The 25,910-nt window shown below is 33.3% G+C and overlaps 1 protein-coding gene across 6 annotated transcripts in view; it reads right to left on the bottom strand.

Moving 5' to 3' along the window:
- The window catches only part of Rtkn2 (rhotekin 2), a 73,872-nt gene that overhangs the window by 23,455 nt on the left and 24,507 nt on the right, over positions 1-25,910 (bottom strand). For 4 of the 6 annotated variants that reach the window (XM_021239170.2, XM_021239171.2, XM_021239172.2 and 1 more), the window contains 5 exons: positions 25,216-25,333; positions 22,430-22,627; positions 13,101-13,195; positions 2,621-2,727; positions 1,588-1,719 (listed from right to left, as the gene is read on the bottom strand). In XM_021239170.2, the coding sequence (XP_021094829.1) occupies positions 1,588-1,719; positions 2,621-2,727; positions 13,101-13,195; positions 22,430-22,627; positions 25,216-25,333 (650 nt within the window). The remainder of the gene's footprint in view (positions 1-1,587; positions 1,720-2,620; positions 2,728-13,100; positions 13,196-22,429; positions 22,628-25,215; positions 25,334-25,910) is intronic. The other 2 variants (XM_087184809.1, XM_021239173.2) reach the window with 1 other exon arrangement.

Genomic DNA, 25,910 nt, shown 5'->3' with positions numbered 1-25,910 from the left:
TGATTTTCAAATAATTCTGAAAAAAAATTTAACTACAGAGAAAGCACGTGACAAAATGTTAATTGCTGAAAATCTAGGTAAACAGTATAAGAACGTTTATTATCCTGTTCCAACTTTTGTATATATTCGAAATTTTCAAATATATACAAAATAAAAGATGTATGGGCCAGGGATTTAGCTCAGTGTCACCGTGCTTGCCAGGTAAGTGCAAGGTCCTGAGATCGATCCCTGACACAAAAATCAGTAAAGTTAAATAAAATAAAAGACTAAGATACAAAAAAGTGAAAGACAACATATGAATACAATAAATCCTGGCAAGTAATAGAAAATATATTCATTTTTCATTAATAAAATTATACATTTCATAAAACTAATTTTGTAAGCCAAAATAAATTCACCATATTATAATACTGAGGAATTAATTGTTCATATTATTTAAGAGCATCACTAAGCTTTCTAATAAACAAAACAGGTAAATTAGGTGGACTATATGATAAAAAGTCTCAGTACAAGATTTCCATCAGGTAAAAAGCAGTGTAAATAGAACAGACAAAAATGTTACTGTTGGAAAAGATCATGAACTAAAATCAAGTCCATATAGATCAGAAGACTAGTACCCACATGTTTTCAAGAATACAACTGCAATATGACTTACGTTTTTCTTTTAAAGAAAATCTCTCAAACAATGTAGAACAGATACAGTTAACCAATGTGACAGTTCATATTTTATCATATACTCCTTCCAGTTGAACCACTCCAAAGGCAAGCAAGTAAAACAACTAGGAACAAAATATGGTCTACAGGCAGAAAACATTGTATATTGCTCTAGAGTACCATTAAAGTATTCTAGAGTAGGAGTACTATAAAAATGTGGGGAAGAAAAATTCTCTAATAAACACTAGGTTTGGACAATACATGAAAATAAATTTAAGACATGGATAAAACACACTAAGTCAGCCTTATCCTAAAGTCTTCCTACAGGATTTGGGGTGAAAGAATTAATAAATTTCATGAGTCTCCTTTGTATCAAACCTGTAAGAAATGTTAATACAGTTAACCTATTCTCTAGGCAATGAGTACTATTTTTTTAAGAGCAGTAAAAGTACTCAACTATTCTAAATGAACCTTCAGGCTTTTCTGCCCTGTCATGAGGTGGGACAACTACCCAACAATTGCCTAAGAAATCAGAAGGTATACTCAGGAATCTTTTCATGGGTTCATTTGAATATTAACTACAAAGAGCATCAGTGTAACATGAGTTAAACATTTATATTCATATCATTCTTAGTAAAATATATTCATGAAAAATGTAAATATATTGTAAATGTGGAGTCACATCCTCTGATTTAAAACCTTTTTACTAGTATGGACTTCCATTACCATGGGCTCTTCTTAGGAAACATACAGTATTTCCTTTAAAGGATAAGCTCTGTAATGCAAAATAATAAAAGATTAAATTATCTTTAAGACCTAACCTATTTCTAGAAATCCTTTTCTTTATAAAATGGCAACTTTTTAAAGTATATAGACAAGAACAAACATCATAAAGCATTGTTATCTGTAATTTCAAAAGAGCATTTCATTTACCTTATGAATGGGCACTATCAAGGTTGGTTCCACTTTAGCTTCAATTTCTTCTGGACTATAAAAGCAATAGAGTTTACCCCCTCTCAAAACACAATACAGCCTTCTCCAAACAGTTAAACCTTCTATCATTTGCTAGGAAAAAAAAATCAAAAAGCTATCAATTTTAAATCATTGCCATCATAACTCCAAATTCAATGCAATACTTAAGTTATCAAAGTTAAATTATATTTTAGAACTTTTAAAATGTGATAATTACCCACTTATTTGCTACAGAATAAGCCTATCTGCTCAAAATCCAAGAGTGAGTTCATTATCGAGAAGAAAAGTTTGAAATTCTCAAAAAGCATTAAGCAAAATGAAGGTAATGATTACCATATAACTTACGTACAAATCACAAATTAATGCAATTTTTAGAAAAGCTAGTCTATTAAAAAATTACTTCTCAGAATTACACAGTAATTCATGAGTCAGGAAAATTATAAAAATAACTCTCAATGTTGAAAATTTAATTTTCCCTTACTGTTCTCAGAACATTAGAAAATGTTGACTACCTGGTAAGAATGCAAATTTTCTTTCTTTTAATGGAATCTTTTAGAAAAAGCTATTGATTCATTGAAGCCCACAATTAATTATTTACTGAATATAAATAACTAAGGTTATAAATAAATCAGGTGTAGGTTGCACAGAGGCAGCTTTGGAAGCCCAGAGGCCCAAACTGTGCCAAAAGCTTTCTGCCAGAAGGGCCTTTATGTGAAAGGTGTTGCGTAGCTGCGTCATTTTCCACAAGGAGGCCTCTGTTGCTGATTATCCTGCTACTGTAGGAGCATGCAGAGGTAGCTCCCTAGCCATCAAAACTGCACCAGACCCTTCTTCCCCTTGACATCCTTCTCATGCCCACATTCCCCAGTTTCTAATAACATTTTAAAAATTAATATTTAAAAAAGGCTTCTCAGTATTTGAAGGTCAAACAACTACCTACACATTAAGATCTCAATTGGAGCTAAAATTGTAGGATTATTTAAAGTCCACTAACCTGCTGATTAAGAAATCCTGCAAATGCATCCTCAGCCATACAAGCTGGCTGAGCAACTAATCGGCAGCACATGTTGCCATACAAGGGAAGCCAAAATGAAGACTCCTCTATTTAAAAGAGAAAGAAAAATAATCAAGTTACAAATATATGTTTATTTAAGGTCATTATGCATTTTGTAATTTTCTTTTCACAATTTTTTACTTCATACAAAACATATTTTGATATTTTCATATAAAGGTTTATCTATTCAAATACCAGTACTATATCTAATAGCAATCAAATATGAGTAAGTAGAGAGCACATGATATTAAACTGATAAGTTTATTGGCTAAAATAGCCATGCACATTTTAATCTTCATTTAATTTGATCTTAAAAGTAATTATTCAATGGCGATTCCTCAAGAAATATAAGTAATCTCTAATAATAAACTAATTTATGTTTTTCAAATTCTACTTTTTGCTCTGATTCTCATTATCAAAATTAGCAAAGTGATCTTCTAAATAAAATATTATTTCAGCCAACAACTTAAGATAAACTAATAAACCTTTTTGGTCCTTTCTCTTCCCCCTTCCCATACTAAGTATAGCCCACAGGATGAGCATCTGTGCAGGGTTCAGAAAGGAACTGTGATGTGCTTGAAATGAATGCTGGAGCCAAGCGGGATAAGGAGGGTGATGAGGAGGGTTCCCAGCATGACATGTCAGAGCCTGAATGGGCTCACAGGGCATCCACACCAAAGCACAGCCTAGCCTTGGGACTCTGCCTTGAATAAGGAGACTGAGAAGTGTCCCTCTGAAATGGCACTCTAAAGTGAGGAATGGCCTGGTGCAGGAAGTCAGGACCCTGGCAGAGCGTGGAAGGCCTCCTTGTAGAGTGGCTGCTTGAAGTGAGGTGTCAGGACCCAAGCAGAATAAGAAGATTGGCCACGGGTGTTGACCAACCCAGCCATAGGAATCCGGGACTGAGAGCAGTTAAGAAGTCACCCACAAATGGGTGACAGTACAGTGTGTCAGCACCCTAAATCAGGTGAGAAGGGCAGCCAGGGACCTGGGAGAAATGGTTGATTCTGGGATGGGGCAGGGAAAGTACATGATGACCTGAAATTCTTTGGTATGGCATAGAGCAAGGAAGTGCTCAAAGAATAACATAAAAAAGACACAGAAAAATAAGAACCAAGATACATCATGTAAAGGTACAAGATCCCAATGATGAATGTAACTGTATATCTAAAATGTACCAATAAACTTAAAGGAAAAAAAATAAATGACCAATGATCAGAAAAAAAAAAAGACACAGAAGTCATCTGGAACGGGTTCCCATTGCCTGCGTTTGGGGCAATTCGAACCTCAAAATAATCAGTGATATTAACAGATGATGATGTACTGAATAAAAATGGAAAAATATGAATTCATAATTTGGAAGTCTAATAAATGTATACTTACACAGTTTCAAAGTACCCCGTCCCTACCACAAAATATGTACTAATTACAAAGTGTAGAACAAAAGAGTCATTTTACAGTAGAGAAGATTGGCAGATAGCATCTTAGCCTAGGAATCAAAATTAACACATCATTAGTATGGAATGGGATGAGTCAAAATTATATGCCACCTGATAGGATGGAATGAGAACAGCATCACTGCCAAAGATACATATTCTGAATCTTATCCCAAGAAATATGACACAAATCCAAATGGAGAGATCTTTTATGAAATGACTACTGTCTAATCATTAAAAATGTCAAGGTCGGGCCAGGGATTTAGCTCAGTGGCACCTCCACCTGCCTTGTAAGCACAAGGTCCCAAGTTCGATTCCCAGCACCAAGAAAAAAAAAAAAAAGTCAAGGTTATGAAAGTCAAAGAAAGACTGATACTGATCTAGACTGAATGGTATTAAACCCATATGATAATTAAATGCAATGTATGATTCTGAACTGGGGGATCCTTTCGCCATATTATCAGAAAATTGGCAATACTTGAGTAGGGTCTGAGAATTAGATGACAGTAATCTATTAATATTTACTTCTTGAGTTCAGTTGTTGTGATGTAGATAAAAGACTTGCTAATGGTTAATATGTATTAAAATATTAGGGGTTATCAAACATCAAGTAAGCAATTTTCTATCATGTCTTTTTTTGGGGAAAAAGATCTTGACATTTAACTTATACATTTTAAAAATTTCTTTCAAAAAAATCATTATGACAGTCCCTCAACCTAGTGTCAAGGTGGATTTATGTCCTTTGCATCTATATGGAAAGAAAGTATTGAATAATTTGTCCAATATATTTGATTACAAATAAAATCCAATATATGGCCTTCAGTTCACACTGGTCCATACACAAAGGATTATTTTAAAGTTTCCACTACACCCCCATTGGCAGTACCCATAAAATGGCTAGCCATTGGCTATAATTAGTATTTGCCTCAAAGACTCAGTAACTCTAGAAAACATGTTTTTGATAAAACTAGTTACTTAATATATAAAAACATAAGACAGCCGGGGATTTAGCTCAGTGGTTCTGCCTCCTGCCTTGCAAGAGGAAGGACCTGTGTTCGATCCCCAGTACCAAAAAAAAAAAAGACAGTAAAGATAAAATGTATCAGTTAAAGGAAAAAGAACAACTTAAATGAAGAGTACAAAGTAAAACAACAAAAGTTTAAACACTTACCTGAATTCTATTATAGAATAGTACACAACAAATTTCCTAGGACTATTCAAACTTTTATTAATAATTGGTTAAAACTGTTACTTTTTAGAAATAAAGAGTTGAACTAGGAGAAATAAGTGCATAAATACATGCAATGATTTGAAATGAAAACTAAAATAGAGCCACTTCTAAAATAGTCAGGAAATGAAATAAAAATTCTACAGAGGGCATGCATCTGAGTAATATATCAGAAATCTATATAGGAAATCTCAGATTTATGAATGGTTTATGTTCTAAATATTTGTAAGTTAGTTGTTTTTAAGTTTGAATGCACTTCCTAAAGAAACAAAATCAGAAATTATTAGATCCCCAAAATAGTCCACAACATTTGTGCAACCAATAATGTATCTGGAACCTAAATACTACATGTGACAATGTATTTCTCTGACAAAATAAGTTTGGACTTCATGGCAAGCAAAGGAAAATAAGTAATTTCTAACTGCAGTCCTATACTGAATGCAGACCTTAGTCCACAGCCCTGCAATCACATTACTTCTAACATAGGTTTATTTGTAGGTTGGGATTACTGTGGAATAAAATAATAGCTTCTCTATTTCTCATTTAAAAAAATATCAACCTTAAGAGAGGGTTGTTATGATGATCAAAAAAGATAATGTGTACATGATATTCACTATGTGCCTGGCACATAATAGATGCTTCTCCTAATTTCATATTCAGGGTTGTCTCACTCCCCAAACCACACTTTTTCCATTTTTCAATCTTGTCTCTTGATCCTTGTGCAACACATTAATGAAATTCTTAATTTCTCTTTTTCTAACCAATGGAGCTATAAGGACAAGATGAACTGAAACAAGAAATGAAAGAGCAGTTTGACTTTTCATTACTGAAAGAATTTATTCATTCATAGTTTCAAATGAGGGACAAAAAAAGAGTGTAAAAGTATAATGACAAAAACGACAGGTTGGAGAAACCAGAGAACATCTCTTAATCTTGATGATGTATTTCAATTTTTGATAAAGTATATAAAATTTTCTTGACAAATATAAACTTTAAGATACCATTTGGGCTGTCATTCAACCAACAAGACTAAGAAAAATTAGTTATAATTTTCAAAAATCTTGTATCTTCTGTTAATTTTATAGTATTTGGTATTAGTATTTGCACATAACTTTATTTAGGAAAATCCACTGCACTAACATATAGACTTACACTTAATGAATAAATTAGAAGGTGACTTTTTCTATAAAACCTTGTTTTACTTTAGTGTAAGTTTTAGTTTTAAGTTTTCTTCTTTTTCAAAATATAATCAATTTACAAAATTTTTATTTACATATACTTCCAATATACCTATTACATAAAAATAGGTAGTCTGGTGTTTAACATTTCTTCTGTGGATCTACATGTTCCAAAGTCAAAAGGTTTGGAGTTTTACTCTTTTAAGCATAGGTCTTTTTCAGTCTTTACTATGCATGCATTGTGGTTCTCTAGGACAGTTATACCATATAGTTTCCTTGCTCACTTGACCACCAATACTTTCTTGAATCTTGTCATATCTTATAGAACAATGAAAACAACCAATTTTATCACTTCCAAAATCGATGCTCCCTCTGTGAATGTTATTGCTTTCTACTACTTTTCAGTAGAGCTGGTTGAAAGAACTGGGTCTTTCATAAGTTCCACTATCTTCACATTACCACAGTACCTGGTGTACTCTGGGTACCTTAACAGTGATTGCGCCTACAGGAGAGCATGACGGGGCGAGCATAGCCTTCCTTGACTGTCTGCAGTTGACTTCAGCCACTTGCTGGTTACATGGCCTAGGGCTCTTACAGCCTCTAAGCTGTGCTTTACCATCTCTAAAATGTGAATAATAAAATGAGGACCATACCAAAGGTCACAGAACTAGCCAGTGGGAGAAGTAGAATATGAACCAAAGACTGACTGCTTCAGTGTACCCACCATCACTTATTATTTGATTATAATGCCTCCATATATCTACATCTCAGTGCACAAGAGTGAAAATTGCTTTGAAAGTATTTAGAACAGTTTCTGACACAGTATAAGCACACAACATATGGTATATCTAGAGAAATGACCCAAAAGAGATAACGAAAAAGATTTATCAGATTTTCTGATAAAATTGATAAGGCAAACACTATTATACATTTCGGGTTCTAGATGATGAAAGGTTAGACTAAATTTAGGCCACTTCTCCCACTGAAAACTACTGAAACTGCTAAATAAAAAAAATTGTAAATTTTTTTCCAAAAGGAACAAAGAGGTAATCAAACTGTAAGAAATTACCAGGACGACCTGAAAGACAAAAGGGAATCAGAAAGTAAAGTGACGTCTTCAAGAGTTCTACCTAACCTCTGTTCCAACTGGTTCAGAGTTTCTATTTTAATATTTAGATCTTTAATCCATTTTGATTTTAGTTTAGTGCATGGTGAGAGATATAGGTCTAGTTTTAATCTTTGGCAAGTTGAAACCCAGTTTTTCCAGCACCATTTATTAAAGAGGCTATCTTTCCTCCAGTGAGGGTGATTGGCTCCTTTATCGAAGATGAGATGGCTGAGTGTGTCTGGCATTGTTTCTGCATCTTCTAATCTGTTCCACTGGTCCTCAGGTCTGTTTCTTTGCCAGTACCATGCTGTTTTTATCACAGTAGCTTTGTAGTAGAGTTGCAGGTTGGGGATTGTGATACCCCCTGCCATGTCTCTGTTACCTAGAATTGCTTTTGCTATTCTGGGACTCTTCTTGTTCCAAATGAATTTTTGGATTGTTTTCTCAAGGTCCATGAAGTATGCTGCTGGGATCTCAATTGGAATTGCATTGAACCTATATAGCAGTTTTGGAAGTATGACCATTTTCACTATATTAATCCTTCCTACCCAGGAGCAGGGGATGTCTGTCCATTTTCTGACATCATCTTCAACCTCTCTTTTCAGAGTGCTATAGTTTTCAGAGAAGAGGTCTTTGATTTCTTTTGTTAGGTCAATTCCTAGGTATTTCAGTTTTTTTGGATGCTATTGTGAAAGGAATTATTTGCCCTATTTCTCTCTCAGTGAGTCTGTCTTTTGTGTAGAGGAAAGGAAATCCCATTTGACCCCATTATTCCACTGCTGGGGATCTTCCCCAAAGAATTAAAAGAATCATACCACAGTGATATATGTGCACCCATGTTCATAGCAGCACAGTTTGTGATAGCTAAAACTTGGAAGCAGCCCAAATGCCCATCAACTGGAGACTGGATAAAGAAAATGTGGGTTTTTTAATAAAATGGAGTACTACTCAGCCATAAAAAATGAGAAATTAGAGACATTTATAGCTAAGTGGATGCACATTGAGGCAATACTCTTAAGTGAAATAAATAGGACACACATGTATAAATACTGAATAGTTTCTCTGGTGTGAGAAACTGAAAGTGTAAATAAGGACTAAAATGTATAATAGGTAATGTGAAATAGGAAGAAAAGGGGCAAAGGGGAAGGAAGTGGGAGGGATATGGGAAAGGAAAGAAGGGAATGGAATTAATATGAGAAAATGGAAAAATAGGAACAAAATCTTTGTAAATAGGGAGGAATGGAGGGCTTGAAGGGAGGGCTGGGCAAGGGTGAGAAATAAGAACCAAGAGAGATTATGTAAAGGTGCAAATTTCCAATGATGAATGTCATTATATTGTATACCTAAAATGTACCAATGATTAGAATGAATAATTGGTAATGCAAACTAGGAAGAAAAGGTCCAAAGGGGTAGGGGAAGTGGGAGGGGCAGGGGAAAGGAAAGAAGGGAAAGGAAAAATGCTGAGAAATGGAAAAAATGGAAATAAAGTCTTTGTAAATAGGGAAGGGTGGAGGGCATGAAGGGAGGGCTAGGAATGGGGGGAAAAAAAAGAACCAAGATGCATTATGTAAAGGTACAATTCCCAATGAGAAATGTAATTGTGCTGTATACCTAAAATGTACCAATAAAAGAATTTAACAACAAAAAAAAGAAAACCCACAAATGCACTCCAAAAAAAAAAAAAAAAAGGAAAGGAAAGTGAGCATAGAAACTGTGTTTGTTCTCAGTATATTTACCAATCACAGCAAATCTGATTTTAGGATTTAATGATCCCACAGGATTGGCAGCAGAAGAAAAATTAAATCCCAGTGTTGGTACAATGTAAGTAGTTTAACTGGAGATTCTCCTTATAATAAACTGTTATCCCAAAGGAATAACCAACAAGCTAGTGGTGAACTAGAAGTAAATCAACCCTGTGCTCAGATTTCTGCTGCCCGAGTGTTCAGAGCTGCCCAGAGACACTCAGGCTGGCCTAAGAAACACCAATTTAGCTCTAGTTGTAAAATTTCAATTACAATGATAAGCACACAAAGTAATCAGATATGTAAGAAGGACTCAAGACCTCAGTGAAAACTAGTTAAAAAACTAGAAAAACTTTAGATGTCTAAACTGTTAGACACTGACAATAAAATAACTACACTCTTACTCTTTAATTAAAAATGTGAAATATTAACAATGTATGCAGGGTATAGACAGTAACAGCAGACATGAAAAGTCATATAGAACTAGAAACAAAGACCCTGGTGGGCAGATTTAGTAGTAGATCAGACACAGCTGCAGAGAAAATAAGGAAAATGAAAAAAGCCAAGTCAAAAATATCCAGAGGAGCACCAAAGAGACAAAGAGATGGAAAGTAGTTATAAAAGGTTAGAACCCTGGGGACACAATGAGGAAAAACAAACACAGGTTTAAAAGGCATGAAGGGTAGAGAAAGACAAAAAAGAGAATGAAGCAGGGGCTCTTTGAATAGATGAGTGAGATTTTGTCCAAACTGACAAAACACATTAATTACCAATTTAAAGAAACTCAAGGAATCTCAAGTACATAAATAAATTTTACACTTCATTATGTTACAATGAAATGTCAGAAAAGCAAAGGCAAAGAGAAAAGAAAAGATTACCTTCACAGAGGAGACACACTGACAAATTCTTTTCAACAATCAATAAGAAAATACTGGAACTCTGCCTTTAATACTCAAAAGTAAAACTTCTCTATGCTTCAAAAAATATAGCAAAATAAAATCATTTTCAGATAAAAAGAACCAAAGATGTTTGATACTAAAAGATCTTATTAAAAGTATAATCTAGGGACTGGGAATTTAGCTCAGTGGCACCACACCTGCCTGGCAAGTGCAAGGTCCTGAGTTCAATCCCCAGTACCAAAAAAAAAAAAAGTATAATCTAATGTAATCTAATCATACTGTAAGAAGGAAAATGATTCCAAATGCAAGGTATAAGATATAAGTAGTATATAGAAACATAGGTAAATCTAAGTATTAAATGTATAAATTATCTTCTGAATATTAAATGTATAAATTACCTTATTTTCTAAATAAATATTAAATGTATAAATTACTATGTAGAAGTGAATAGTATTATACAACAAGAACCCATAGATTAGTGAAATAGTTTAATGGTTCTTAAGGTCCTGGCATTGTCTGCAAAAAGGGGAAAATATTATCTTTGAATTTTAGAGTTTAGTATGATGAATGGAATTATTAGAGATAATTTCTAGAAGAAGATAAAAAGAATGGATAACTTTAATTAGGACAGGGAAACAATGAAATGCTAAAAGTAATGAATCCTTAAAAAGGAGGGAAAAAATTCCACCAAAAAAGATACCCCTGATATAAGAAATCACAGTAGATACAACACAGGTAGCGATAACACAGGTAATCATGGTAGATAAAAACCCAAACATATAGATATATGATATTAAATACAGAAGGATTAAAAGCTCCAGTGAAAGAGGCACAATTTTCAAATTTGATAAAAATTAAAATCCAGTCTAATGTTGTCTGAAGAGGCAGGTCTATAATCCAAAAAAGATAGTTTCAGTTAAAGAACAGACAAATACATACAATTTAAAAATTGTGTACATCAGCCAGGTGTAGGGCACATCCTGTAATCCCAGCACTTGGGAGGCTGAGGCAGGAGGATGGCCTTGAATACAAGGCCAGCCTGGGCTACATAGTGAGTTCAAGGCCTGACTGAGCTACACAGAGAGACCTTGTCTCAAAACAAAAAAGAATTGTATATCAAATAGAAAAGGCTTAAATTATATAAAGTGAAAACAGATGTAACAAGAGTAGAAAAGTTCACTACCGTAACAGGAGATTTTATCACACTTCTTGCAGTAATGGAGAATGCAAACACTATAATCATCACTAATAAATAATTAGCATCCATAGATCACACTAGTAAATAATAAAATTGACACACCTATTAAAAGAATGAGAATAATGGGAAAAAACAAGAACCAAGATATATCGTGTACAGGTACAAATTCCCAATGATGAATGTGGTCAAAATGTATACCTAAAATGTACCAATAAACTTAATGAATAATAATAATAAAAAAAGAATGAGAATTACAAGCAAAGAAACAAAGGTACAAAAAGCCAGTATCAGGAAAGGAGAGATAGTGCTACAGATACTGTAGAAATTAAATAGACACAAAGATATAACAGAGAATCTAAGGCTTATAAACTTCAAACTTACATCAAATGGAAATATACCTATGAAAATATAACTTACTGAAACTAAACCAAGAAATAGGAAAGCTGAAGAACCCAGCAACTACCAAAAATAACTGAATAAGTGTAAGAGAAATAGTGATATAATCATACAATGAAATACTATAAGCAATAAAATACATATATACTGAATGATGAACAAAAATCAAATCACTAGGAAGGTATAATATGATATGATTCATCTATATAAAGTCCAAACCAAGCAAAACTAAATTATATTATTTAGGGAAGAACACACAGGTGGCAAAACCATAAATAAAAGCAAATATAAAAGCTTGCAAATAATTAAAAGAAAATGGCATTGGCAATGTTCCATTACTTGACAGGGAGGTGGTTATGCAGATATTCACTGCATAATTATTTAAGCTGTGCATTTACATTTCATAAATGTTTCACTATTTTTAATGTGATTTATTATGAACTTAAAAAATATTATTGTAAAGTCACTAATCCCACTAGCACAGAGCAACCAATATTTACAACAATAAGTATAAAATGGTATATGTACTATATATTTCTCTTTAGAAAATAAATAAGAATACTTAATGTAAATCACATTTCCAAACTGCTTTATCAACATTACTTGATATTTTTCATCGCAGATAAACTAATCAGGCAAAGTCCTCATATCAAGGTTTACAAGGCTTAATCATCCAACCTCTTTGCCCACTTTGTTATCCTTTTTTTTTTTTTTTGGTATCAGGGATTGAACTTGGGTCCCTGCACTTGCACAGCAGGCAGCAACATCACTGAGCTAAATCCCCAGCCCAGTTATACATTCTTTTGGAAAAACTGCATTTACAATTATTCAGAGAGAAAAGTGTTAAGATTAAGTCCTACCTTCCCTTATATCATCTGCCTCCTGCCCACAGAAGAATTGGCTTCCTTGATTTCACATTTAAAAATGAGACCAGTCTTTGATTTCCAATTAAAGGACTGGTGAAGTTAATTTCAGGTCAAAGATAAGGACTCAAAAATACTCAAAACCTTTCTATCTCCATAAGTTAGACTTATAAACAAATCTTAGCACAAAGGAAAATAGACTTTCTTTCTTTGGGGAAAAATATATTTGAAGGAACCCATGGAAACATTCATTTCTATATTACTTCAGCTATCTACTTCAAAGCAACATGTTAAAATTAGAAAGTTACTGTTACCATGATACATATATACTGACATAATATATGTAATAAGTAAGATATATAATGTACTTACCATTTCCATTAATAAACAGATTATGAGTCTTGAAGCTATCCTCAGCACTTTCCAAGGTTAGGGTAGTATGAGCTAGCAAATGGTACTTTGCACCACTAATAGTGAGAAAGAAGACATATGCTAAGTATTTTTGTATGCTCTCTATTACATAAAACATTTAAATATTTAAGAACAAAATAAACAACCTGGTTAAAAACTGGGCAAAGGACATGATCAGACATTTCTCCAAAAATATATAAAAGACCAATAAAAACATGCTCAACATTTTAAATGCAAATCAAAGCACAATGAGACATCACCTCCCACCATCATGACGGCTAATAGTAAAAAGAAAAAAACCTAAAACCCCTAAACAAGCAAACAACAACCAGAAAATAGGAACGTGGAGAAATTGGAGCCTCTGTACATTACTAATAGGGATGTAAAACAGTGCAGCTGCTATGAAGAACAGTATGGTGGTTCCTCAAAAAATTAAAAATAAAATTACAATATGTTCCTTCATATATAACCAAAAGAACTGAAAGCAAGGACTAGAATAAATATGTGGCCTCATGTTCACAGCAGTGTATTCCCAATAACCAAAGGCAGAAAAAACCAAAATGTCTATCCAGAGATGAATGAATAAACAAAATTTCAAAACATACATATGATATATGTATATAAATATATATTTCTTCCTCACTAATAGTGGTGCAAAATATGATTTGTAGGAAACCCAAGGGAGGGCTGGGGATTTAGCTGAGTGGTTTGCACCTGCCTCACAAGCGCAAGGTCCAGAGTTCGACCCTTGGTACCAAAAAAAAAAAGGAAACCCAAAGGAGGTGTCTAAGGAGCACGCTTCAAAAACCTGGATATTCTGGTGATAAATTTCACATCCTGGCACCCTGTGGTGATAAAAAGTGTATTTTTGCTCAGTAACAACTGTATTTTTTGTGCTAGTAATCTTAATTTTATTCCATGATTTTCAGTTTTATTATTTATTTTCTAAAACAGTAAAACCTCAAAGCATCAAAGAGAATGTTAAAGATAGATATAGATAAACTTGGGAGAAGAGATTGATGGGAATTTGTTGTTTTTTTTCTTTTTGGGTAGGTTGTTTTGTTTTTTGACACAGGTTCTTGCTTTGCAGTGCAGGCTGGTCTTGAACTCAAGGTATAGCCCCGCCTGGCCTTGAACTTGTGGCAATCCTCCTGCCTCAGCCTCCTAAGTGCTGGGATTACAGGTGTGCATCACCACACCTGGCTAGGAATTTTTATTAATTATACTGGGTAATATGTTTTATAAACTTTTTTTTGTCTCTTATTAATGTTTTATTGGTTCTTTTTTCCCAGTAATGGGGATTGAGCCCAGGGTCATGTACATGCTGGGCAAGCACTATACCATTAAGCTACATCTGCAGCCCTTTCTAACTTTTAAATGTTGAGACAGAGTCTTGCTAGCTAAGTAGCCTGGTTGTCTTGAACTTGCCTCAGCTTCCTAAGTAGGATTACAGGCATATAACACCATGCTTAGCCTAATAAAATCTTTATAACAAAAACAATGCATCCATTTAGAAAGTATGCAATGTGCGTATGCAATGTGTGCATACAATGTGTTCAATAAAGTCATGCCCCATAGAATGTTACTCCCTTGGAGAATGTCTCTTGGTTTTTGGTGTACAATCATTACAGGTCAGGGATATCTTTCAATACACAACGTTTACATAAAGAAAGTTATATTTCTATCTCCAAATCTCAACCTTACATTTTAACAACGCATGAGTAAAATTTCAAGTTACCTTCTGAACAACTGGTATAAAGTCACACATAAATATTATAGACTTTTGGAAAAATTCACTAAGTATAAACAAATCACCACTGTGGACAGATCCAAGAGAGGAGCTAGCCTCATACTTAGTGTGGGCTATTCTCTGTTTTTAGTAACTTACCCTGAACATTTCCACAGAGCCTTTCATAATTACCTTTCATTTTTGCCTAATGTGTACACAATCAGTTCCCCAAAAGTTAAGGAATTATTGTTTTTATATATTTTTTACTAGTGCATGTATACAATACGTAACTGTTACATTAGCTTTGGGGAACTGGTACATTAAGTTGCAGAATTATTAAAGGAAAATAGAGAAAGAATCAAAGTAACTAGGATCAGTAATTACAATGAAAGAGCTAATATTACTACATCTGAAACTGCCAATTAGTACTACTAGCTCTATAGTTATCAAGGTCCAATATGTTAAGCATTACCCAAAATGTTAATTTGTCATTATATGTATGTATATATATGGTCTTACAGAACTACATTTTAGAAAAAGTGTTTTAAATTGATAAAAACATTGTAATTTTTCCTACATAAGATAATGGGAAATAGATTCCCTACTAGCATTTGAGTGCCAAGTGTGTTGCTTTTCAGGGAAAGATTATTGACAGTAAGTAGAACTGCCTGCATTTGCCAGGTATTGTTGGGCGCTTAGGCTACAACAATAAACAAAATGGAGGTCAGGGGTCTTCTTAGAAGTGAGAAAAAGCAAACACAGTATAAAAGGTCTATGAGGCTGTATCTACCATGGTAATGGGATAAAGGTGATAGGAGAGTGTTATTTCACTCAAAGCCAGCCTGAACTGCATAGCAAGACCCTGTCTCAAAAAAAAAAAAAAAATCAGCTCAGTGTAAATACTAGATATGAAAGAAATGACAGTCAAGGACATCTTCAAAGATATCTTCAAGTCTTTTGCTCTAAACAACCAGAAAAATTGGAATTGTTACTAATTGAAATGAGATAAATTGAGAGAGGAATATATATGGGAAGCAATAATTAGTTTTAGGCAAGTACAATAGACTCATGACTTATGAACTCAATTCATTTACAAGAGCTGGTTTTGGTCAATTGAAGGCTCAGGCTCCTCTAAACAGCCTTCAAAGTTTCTCTCCTGTACACTGGCAAATCTCAGTGTCCTCAGAGAGACACTGGTCCAGGATTTCCCCATACAGGAAATAATGTTGTAATGTTCCTTCCAGAACTCTGTATCTGAAACCACCTGGAAGCACAAGTGGTCGGCATTCAGGACATAACTCAAGACTCTGTTCATAAGTTAAAACTAAAATCCTAGTCATAACTCAAGTTGTTCACATGTCAGTCCAGTCCTAACTCAAGGGTCCACTGTAAGCTTGATATTTTTAGATATTAAGACGCATTACTGAGTAATGTAGCTGGGCATATGAACCTGAGATAGGAGAGGAGTAGATATTGGGGATATAAATTTGGGTATAAAAATGAAATTTAATGAAAGAAAATTAAGTAAAGTCCACTGGTCAAGTACTCCATCATTTAAGGGCAATGATTAAAGGAGATACACGAAGAACCATCACGAAGGTAGAAGAAAAAAACTAAGAAAATGGTATCCCAGAAGACAAGTAAAAAAGCTGTTTCATGGAGAGTGATCAATTGTGTTAATCTAAAACATTAAAAAAAAAAGAATGTCAATAACCAACAAGATGTGTTAAAATGTACACTCCTGTTGACTTTGACAAGAGTAGTTTCTGTAGAATGGGAAAGAGGTAACATGATGAAAGTCAACTGAAATAGTCCAAGAAAGAATGGAAGGAAAGGAAGTGTAGACAGGAATATAAGAAACTATTTTTCTGTAAAGGAAAGCTTTATGAAGAGGAAAATATTTCAGCATGTTTATATGTTTTGTGGGAATGATCCAGAAGAAGAAAAGCTGATGATGCAGAAGAGAGGGGGAAATATTCAGAAGCCTACCTCTGAGTAAGAGGATGAGAACTGATGCACAAGTAGATGGGACCCAGATGCAAAGGCAATTTACAAGGAAGGAAACACCAAACACAGATGGAGATGCTGGTAGACTGGTGGATTTGGTGATGAAGGAGATTAAAATTCTTTTCTGATTACTTCAAGAGTATCAGTAATAGAAAGTCATTGCCTATGAATGAGGCCTGCAGGAGGGATTATCAGAGGTTAGAAAAGAGAAAATTATGTGAAATACCTTAAAAAGAGGTAAAGTGGAAGGTTATGGAAACCTAGCTGAATTGCTCAGTCATACTGAGGCCCCCTTAAGGTTAGTGACTTGCATCTCAAGTGAAACAGTAAAATGACTGTTTTTCTCCAGACTTCTCATGTTTCTTGGTAGTGCATATGCAAAAGGTGCTATAAAAGGAAGACTGAAAAAGGAAGAGGTGTTAGGAAAGAATAAAATTGTACATTATAGTCTAAGCTAAGCTGGAGCAGGAGTACTGGAGGAAGAACCAAGAAATGTAGGAGGTGGTGAAGAGACTAGGATATCTACTATAAAGATTTTGGAAGGTACACAATAATTATTAATGACAAGACTAAGGGAACAATCACAAGGTAGATGGATGAGAGAACAACATCAGTGGAGACAAGGACATGAAATGAAGAAGTCAGGGTATTAGATAGGCTGTCTATATGTATGCCAAGACTAGCAAGAAAAATATTTGAAATAGTGGGCAAGAAAGAAGAGAATGAAAAAAGAGAAACTTTAGTTTTGTTTTTTTTAGGAGTGACATTGTAATTTATTCTCCCTGATGACCAAAAACATTTGAGTAGTCTTCCTTTTAGGAAGAGTCATTTCAATATATATGGGAAAAAAATACTGCTATTAATATACACAAGAAAAAACTATGCTATTAATTCTGCATATGTGAACAATGGAGAGGTAGCATCAGAGTAAGCCAAAATTATGTAATGACTAAATAACATGTCTAAATTATACTGTCTTAACAGATGATTTTTACTAACTACCTTAAACACGTAACACATTAACCATTTCTCCTGCATGACACATCTGAAAATAACAATACAAAAAAAGATATTGATGACTTTGTCTACAAATGGTTAAATTAGGATATAACTAAGTAATAGATGATATGGCCATTTAAAGTCTCTGCAATAACTTCTGAGAAAAGCTGAGTGAACAGTATAATTAGGAATATCTAAATATCTCCTAGGGTTAGGTATTTAAAAACTCAGACAGAAAATATTAGCTCAAAATTATAAAAGTATTTGGTGAAGAGTCCTTGAACTATGAATAGCTACTTTTCTCTTTTAGATTCTATATCTTAAATTTACATCACTTTTCTAATGAAGTATTAATAAAGTTAAGTGGTAGTAAAATGAAAACCTCAACTAAGAATCAATTATATGCAAAAGTATTAATTCTACTATTAATGCTAATTAATATATGGGCAGTTTAATGTACTTTGACAAGCAATATCTTTTTTTAGGTTCAAAACAACTCCTTAAGGTAGGCAGGGCAGATATTCTGGTCCACATTTTCAGATGAAGAAAATGAAGTGCAGAGAATGTAACTGGCTTGCCTACAGCTAACAACAGGGTCCCACTATGCCATACTATCTTTAAGCGTTATAAAAAAAGATTTGTAAGTTAAGGTACCTTTTCAACTAAAACAAACACATAGTGACTGTGTTTTTAAAATACTGTAAGAATTTTGAGTGCAACAACCATGACTTATGAAAAATCATTTCAAAGATAATTAAAATAATCAAATGAACAAATTAATTATATGCAGAAGTTGACCAATTCCTTAGTTATATTTTAAAAATACATTATCATTCCCACCACTAAATCTTTAGCAACATAAATAATCCATTTATTCCAGATAAATGTTAGGACACTTGTTTTATAACTTCCATCAAACTTAAAATGTACTACATGGCTTGGTTTTTAAAAATTTAATACATCATTTTGTCAAAAAATCACACTCAATTTTACCAGTTTTCACAAAATCATTTTTTAAAAGATAAATGTTCATACAATTAAGACTAATGTACCAAACAGCTATCAAGGAGCATAAAATAGTTAAATCAGCTATTAGAGGCTCTGGGAAAATTTCACTAAAGGAATTTCAGTAAGCTAAAGTCTACAAATAAAATGAATAAATTATCACATCAGGAAGTGTACAAAAAAATTACCAAAAATGTTCACTATTTTCCTTCAGATCCAACAATACTTTATGATGATACTTCAAGTTACTTCATTTTTTAAACCATTACTAATCACAGTATCATTGCTACCAAAACCAACAATGACTTCACTTCTAAAACATTTTTGTCAGGATAACATTTTCTTTGCAAAACATTACAGTCATTCCTTTCAGCCAACCCTAACGTTGAGTTCCCAAAACTTTAATCAAGCCACATTTTTTCTATCAAATAGGACAATTGTTAAAACATTTTGCTGCCTGGGGGTACAGTATAAAAATGGTATTAAAAAATGAGTAACCACTTAAATAGTAGCCTGAAAAAAATGTACTCGTCAGGAAAAACAGCTATATTTGGTTCCATGTCATAGTCACATTACTAGGGCAGATATATATTGTTTTATGTATACCCATTTTGGTTAAAGACTAAAATCTGTAGCAGAAGCCTTAATTATTGAATTAGATCAACATTAAAGAAATAAAATTAATTGCTTATGCATTCTGATTACTAATATAATTCTCAAATTCCTACCATGGTGCTGAAGTGGATAGTTAAGAAAGTTTCAGGTAAAGTGGACCTGAACTATGACTGCAACCCAGTATACTCTACATACAAACCAGGAAGAACAGAAAGCTGGTTATCCGAGAACATAATTTGGTGAAATTATATAAAAGGTATTACCATATCTTTCGTCCAACTTTGATGATGTAAATTAAGCAAATAGCATGCAAGTTTCATAGGAAATGTCCATAAAGAAAACTGGCATTTGTATTTGGGGATTCATCAAGTAGAATGATGAATCTAAATAGGGGAATGAAAACCTAAAAAAAATGCCATCCCTACTGAAAAGACTTTCATACATAATAATGTTATTCTAAAAAAATACATCTAGGCCTCAACAATACAGGTTGTTACATAATTTAGATTATCTTCTACGTGACATTATAAGTATGATTTTAAATGAAAAAAAAGTCAACATTTTATAACCCTGTGACAAGTGTATAAACTGCAATGCGTCAGCACAGGTTTAAGAAATGACTTAGAAAAAGCATTGGTCTGAGAACAGTAGAAATAATAACAATAATGGTAAGATCTACATTTATTAAATGTTTACTTTATAACAAATCCATACATTACCTTATTGAACCTCAAAAAGGCCCCAGAAAGTAAATTAATCTGTCTGGGTCACACAGGTAATAAATGTTGGAGGGCCGGGGATTTAGCTCAGTGGTGCCACAACTGCCTAGCAGTGCAAGGTCCTGAGTTCAACTCACGTACCAGAAAAAGAAAAAAAAGACCAGTAATAAATGATGGAATAAAATATTAAGTATTCACTGCCAGACAACAAAGTTTTAAACTGTTTGACAACTTCATTCATTGTCGTTACATGCATTAGTGGAAATGAAACTCTAGAAACTTCTCTAAGGAGATTTCTACAAAGAAATGGTTGTATCCAAGCATCTTTATCTTTCATTTGAGAAAAACTGAGGCCCAGGAGAAATGTCCTGTGTCCAAGTTACACTGTTGTTGGATAAGAGGTAATACTGGTCCTGCTATGTCATAAAGAAGTTTTGCTCTTTAAAAAATTTTGAAACTATTCAACTAGGAAATTATTTCTAAGGTGTCTCTTAGTTCTAAAACCTATGTTTCAACCTGGAAAAAATTACCTAAGCATTAAAAAGAAATAGTCTCACTATCTTGTGATTGAATTAAAGCACATTCCTACAAATCCTTGGTAGAATCTTACTGTAAAATAGTTTTTAAGGTAGTCTTAGATCTCAAGGAAGAAAATGAAAGGTTTTCTGCCCCCCTTTTAAATGACATTTTTATTGAGAAGACTTATATCTTCTATGAATGACTTTCAGACTGTGGATTGGAACCCATTCATGGATCACAAAATCAATTTAATGATTCACAAATATTTTTTAAAAACTGAAAATTATAATTTAAAAAAGTCTAATAATTATATTATTATAGTAAGGATTAAGCATTGCCGCATGTGATCTACCTACTTATGTAGCTGTGCATTCAGTCATGTCATAAAATATTTCTTAGTATGAGTCTCAGTCAAAACAGAAGAACAGGCACTATGCTAGAATGCCAATATACATTTCACATCTAATACATCTGACATGAAGAGTTATTTAATTGCAGTTTGGTGGTTGATCTTATAAGATTTACAACTAAAATACTTCAGGTTTTGTATTATAGTAAAATTACTGATGTGCTGAAGAGCCAACTCTACTAGACATGTAAAGAAATTCTAATAAGACTGATAAGTGCTTTCCCAAAAAAATACAAATATAAAACTGTGAAGAAGCAAACATAATGCTTAAAGAAGATATTTGAAAAAAGACAGGGCTCCTGGAGAAATAGTGGTTCCAACAAGTCTAGGCAGAAAAATGCAAGATTAACAGAAGATATCCTATTGTGTCAGACAGCAAAGAAATGCATCCAAAAGGATGCAGTAATCATTTTGAAGGTTTTCCTGCTCAGAGATGGAACAATCTAGCCATCAAAGAGAATAACTATAACAGAATGAGACACAATTATATAGAAAGTTAAGAGTTCAAATAAAACAACCCTGTTCACCTCCATAGTTGCTAGGACATCAATTTATTTCATTAAAAAATGTTGTAATTATTAGGATCAGTGGTGTTGTACACCTGTAATCCCAGCATTTTGGGAGGCTGAGGCAGGAGGACTGAAAGTTAGAGACCAGCCCAAGCAATTTAGCAACTCCATGAGACCTTGTTTTTAAAAGGCGGGGAGTGTATCTTTGCATCTTGGTACAAAGACCCTACATTCAACTCCCAGTACTAGATAAAAAGATTCAAGTATTGTTTTTCCTCTATTGCTTCCACCAATTGCATTATAGTTGTATCCAGTGAGTTTATGAAGAAAAAAGGTTCTTCACATGAATGCTGGTTTAGGATGAAAATGCAGCACAGATTTAGGAAGCCATCAAATTATAATCTCTAATGAAATAAAAAAAAATGAGCAGCAACAGCTGCTGAAAGCATTAAATAAAAGATTGATAGGGAACTTCATTATGGATGGATCAGGATGGCAACACCTGAACCTAAAAGTAGGACAAGGTCTCCTAATGGGAGATAATAAAAAATACATCTAATAATGAGTATTGCTGCCTTAGAACAGTTTCAATCTAATCATCCTTTGGATTTAATAGAAAACACAGGGACCAGGGCCGGGAATTTAGCTCAGTGGTTCTGCCACTGATCCCCAGTACCAAAAAAAAAAAAAAAGAAGAAGAAGAAAATACAGGGAACAGAAAAATACTAAAAAATAAAAGTATAATTGTGTTATCATAAATATTATATTAGAAAACTTACGAAACAATAGAACTGAAGAATAAGCATGTTTCAGGATTCTCATCTTGAAGCACTGAGTTTATTTTCTTTCCTGTAGCTTTACTTATAGATATCTTCAGTTTCTTAGCTAGCTTTTTTGATGTGTTGGCTATGGAAGATTCTTCTGTACAACAACTATACACTTCCACCTTTATTTTAAAGTCTGGCCCCGCTTCATTACTAAAAACAAGGGTATTTGTAAGGTTAAAGATTTAACTCAATAGAAAATAAAATTACAAAATCCTTTGATGCTTTTATAACATTCAAAATTGACATTTAAAATATGATATAGAAACTGTATTTATTTAGTATCTAAATGGCATAAGAAAGTCACTACAACTTTCAGGGCTATCAGCTTCTAAACAAAGGCAACCTTAACTAAACCAATGTATGCAGGCATCTGACTTAAAGAAATAGAATAAAACACTTTGATCATTTTTTTTTGCCAGTGCCATTTTTCCTTTAGCAGTCCTTTAAGACTATTTTGAAGGTCTTTACATTACATGTGTAATTTCCTAACATGACTACCCCAAAACAAAATCTGAACCTTCAGTATTTATTTCTTCTTCTTAGAGTTACTACAGTCAATTCACCACTGTGTGCCCCCTTCATATCACTTTTGTACCTAGTAACTGTAAACAACATTTTTACTATTTGATTATGTAGGGAAAAAACCTATGAAACCAATATATCGTTCAAACCATGAACTCCATGGAGGGCACACGCTATCATGGCAATTTTTGTACTTTTAGCCTAGCATTGTGCCTGAAACTAAAAGATACTTGATGCCTATTTATTAAACCAATATGAAGAAATGTTGCAACTGTAGGAAATACTGAGATTGGCTTTACCCCTTTTCAGTAATGGTAAACTTGCATAAAAGATTGTGGCAGTGTTACCAACAACAAAATACATGGAAGACTGCAAAAGGGGTCCATCAGCAGTACCTGTTGGCTACAGACAGAACATCTGTCAGCCTCAGAGATATTAAAAATGCAACATAGACTTTTTAGGATTTAAACAGCCAATCTGTAGGTTTGGTAAATCCAAGGAATAACTTCCAGATATTTTTATAGTTTATAACTTATTTGGCAGCTTCTAACCATACAGTATTCCTGGTAATGACAAACAAATGTCAATATTTAGAGGGAAACCACAGATTCATAAATACTGAGGACTTATTAAAAACAATGATCATAACAAAAACCACATTTTTAAACATTTAGAGCATTTGTCAGCAGTTATTTTTAGAACAATTTAAAATATTTACAAAATTTTAAAAAATGATAAATCATGTACTTTCTTCCCAAGTACTTTGTATTGTTCTTTCTCTGACACACACACAAAAAACAAACAATGGCAAAGTGATATGGAAAAAAAAGCCCATTGATAGGGTAATTTTTGCAGAAAAAAATTCATTGGTAATAGCTGATAGTGAAAATAAATGTATTTAGATAATTTAGGAAAAAAATTTTAGCCTCAATTATATAACCATTTGAGAACAGTTTTTTGTTTTTTTGGACACTAAACAAATTTCTCTAGTTCAATACAGCTTGTAAGAATGTCTGTATTACTGAGAATGACCCCAAACAATACATTTTGTTTTTCTGCACTGTTCAATTACTATGGGACACTGGACCAGAAACCACAAAATATGGTTTGCCGTAGTTTCTTTAATGTCATATGAATGGCAAAACTAGTCCTCTGAAATCTCAAATGCAGCTCCATAACTGAAAATGGAAAAACACATGTAATATTGGTTTTATCTTAACAGCTCAGTAGCTATGAACATTTAGATATGAACACAGTATCTTTGAAAGCCTGAAAGAAAAACAAACCCCACAATGATTTAGGCCAATAGAATCTCTGAAAGAAGCCAGGAAAATCTTATGTTAGTTAAAAATTATTTCTATGGCTACCTGAGGAGTTCTGGTTCTGTATTATGACCACATAAAATGAGCCTGTAAAAGAACAGGGGCAATAAAAACAGCCCTGACAATCACTGATTTTTTTTTACTGTTTTGGAGTACACATTTCTTAATGCACCATAAGAAAAAGAGCACCCTCCAAGTTTTACCAAAGTGTTTTTCCTATGACACATACTGCAGCACTATCATATAAACAAAGGTATTTTACTATTTTAGAAGTTCTGTAATTAAATCTCTTTAAGATCTATTTTCTTTGGTTTTTCTGAGACAGGGTCTCATTATGTAGTTCAGGCTGTCCTTGAACTCCCAGCGATACTCCTACCTCAGCCTCCCAAGTGCCAGGATTACAGGCATGCGTTACCATGCCCAGCTAGAAGACCTATTTTCTAACCAAATTTATAAAATAAATTAAAACTACTGTATTCATACTTTAATAATGAAAATATAAATATTTATAAAGTTTTAAAAATTATTTATATCCAATGAATCAAATACTTGCTGCTAATTATAAAATTTCCATTTTTATTTTACACCAGAAAACTACAAACAGAGAAAAAGGCTTCTGGGCTGGGTATTTAGCTCAGTGGTTTCGCCTCCTGCTGCACAAGTGCAAGGACCTGAGTTCAATCCCTGGTACCAAAAAAAAAAAAAAAAAGAGAAAAAGGCTTCTTTTGAACAAAGTACTTTTCAAAATCGTTTTGAACATTTAAAGATCTTAATACTTCAAAAAGAATCCAAGGACCAACTAATTAGGCTGTAAGAATCCAAAGGCCCAATAATTAGACTTTCTTTTTTTAAGTAGAACTTTATTTTCATTGTTTTAAGATTAAAGATACTTACAATATTGTTACATTTTCAAAACATATATCTGTAATTGTTTTATCCACAATCAGCATGTCAGTATCGAAAACTTCAGCTCCCATTCTGAATAAACAAAAAATGGCATAGCGCTCTGATCCTAGAGAAAAAAGGCAACACTTTAAGCAATAATACATATGATAAATCCAATTTTCTTAAAATAACCTTGAAAATGAAAAATATTAGCTTAAATAGTTGTTAACAAATTCTTATTTTTATATACTGTAACCTTTAACATTTTATAGTGTCTGTTATTTTTTGTTTGTTTGCTTTTATCTTTTAAGACAGGGTCTCATTATGTAATTCAGGTCAGTTTTGAACTCACTATGAAGCTCAGGCTGGCCCCAAACTTGCAGCATTTCTCCTGACTCAGCCTCCCCAGTGCTGAGATTATAGGCATGTGCTATTTTTGTCAGGATATAGTAATACCTTGTTCAACTAGAACACAACCTTAAACCTGGAGTATCAAAAAATAAAGTTAGAAATATAAGACTCTCAGTTTACAGAAACTACTAAAGTCATAAATTTTATTATTAGAAAACTGTTTAGACCTCAACTAACAGTAAATTTATTATTATTTACATATACTATTATTTCTGTCATTTTGGTATCTAATTCTATTGAAGAAGAATATGTTATTAGAAGAGTTAAGAGTAGTCACATTAATAATAGCAAAA

The sequence above is a fragment of the Heterocephalus glaber genome, unplaced genomic scaffold (assembly GCF_053883595.1).
Source record: "Heterocephalus glaber isolate CG9 unplaced genomic scaffold, H.glaber_assembly_v1.0 deba00001497, whole genome shotgun sequence".
In the NCBI taxonomy this organism is placed as follows: Eukaryota; Metazoa; Chordata; class Mammalia; order Rodentia; family Bathyergidae; genus Heterocephalus; species Heterocephalus glaber.
Note: the sequence above shows the minus strand (reverse complement) of the source record. Positions and strands in the feature narration are given on the sequence as shown.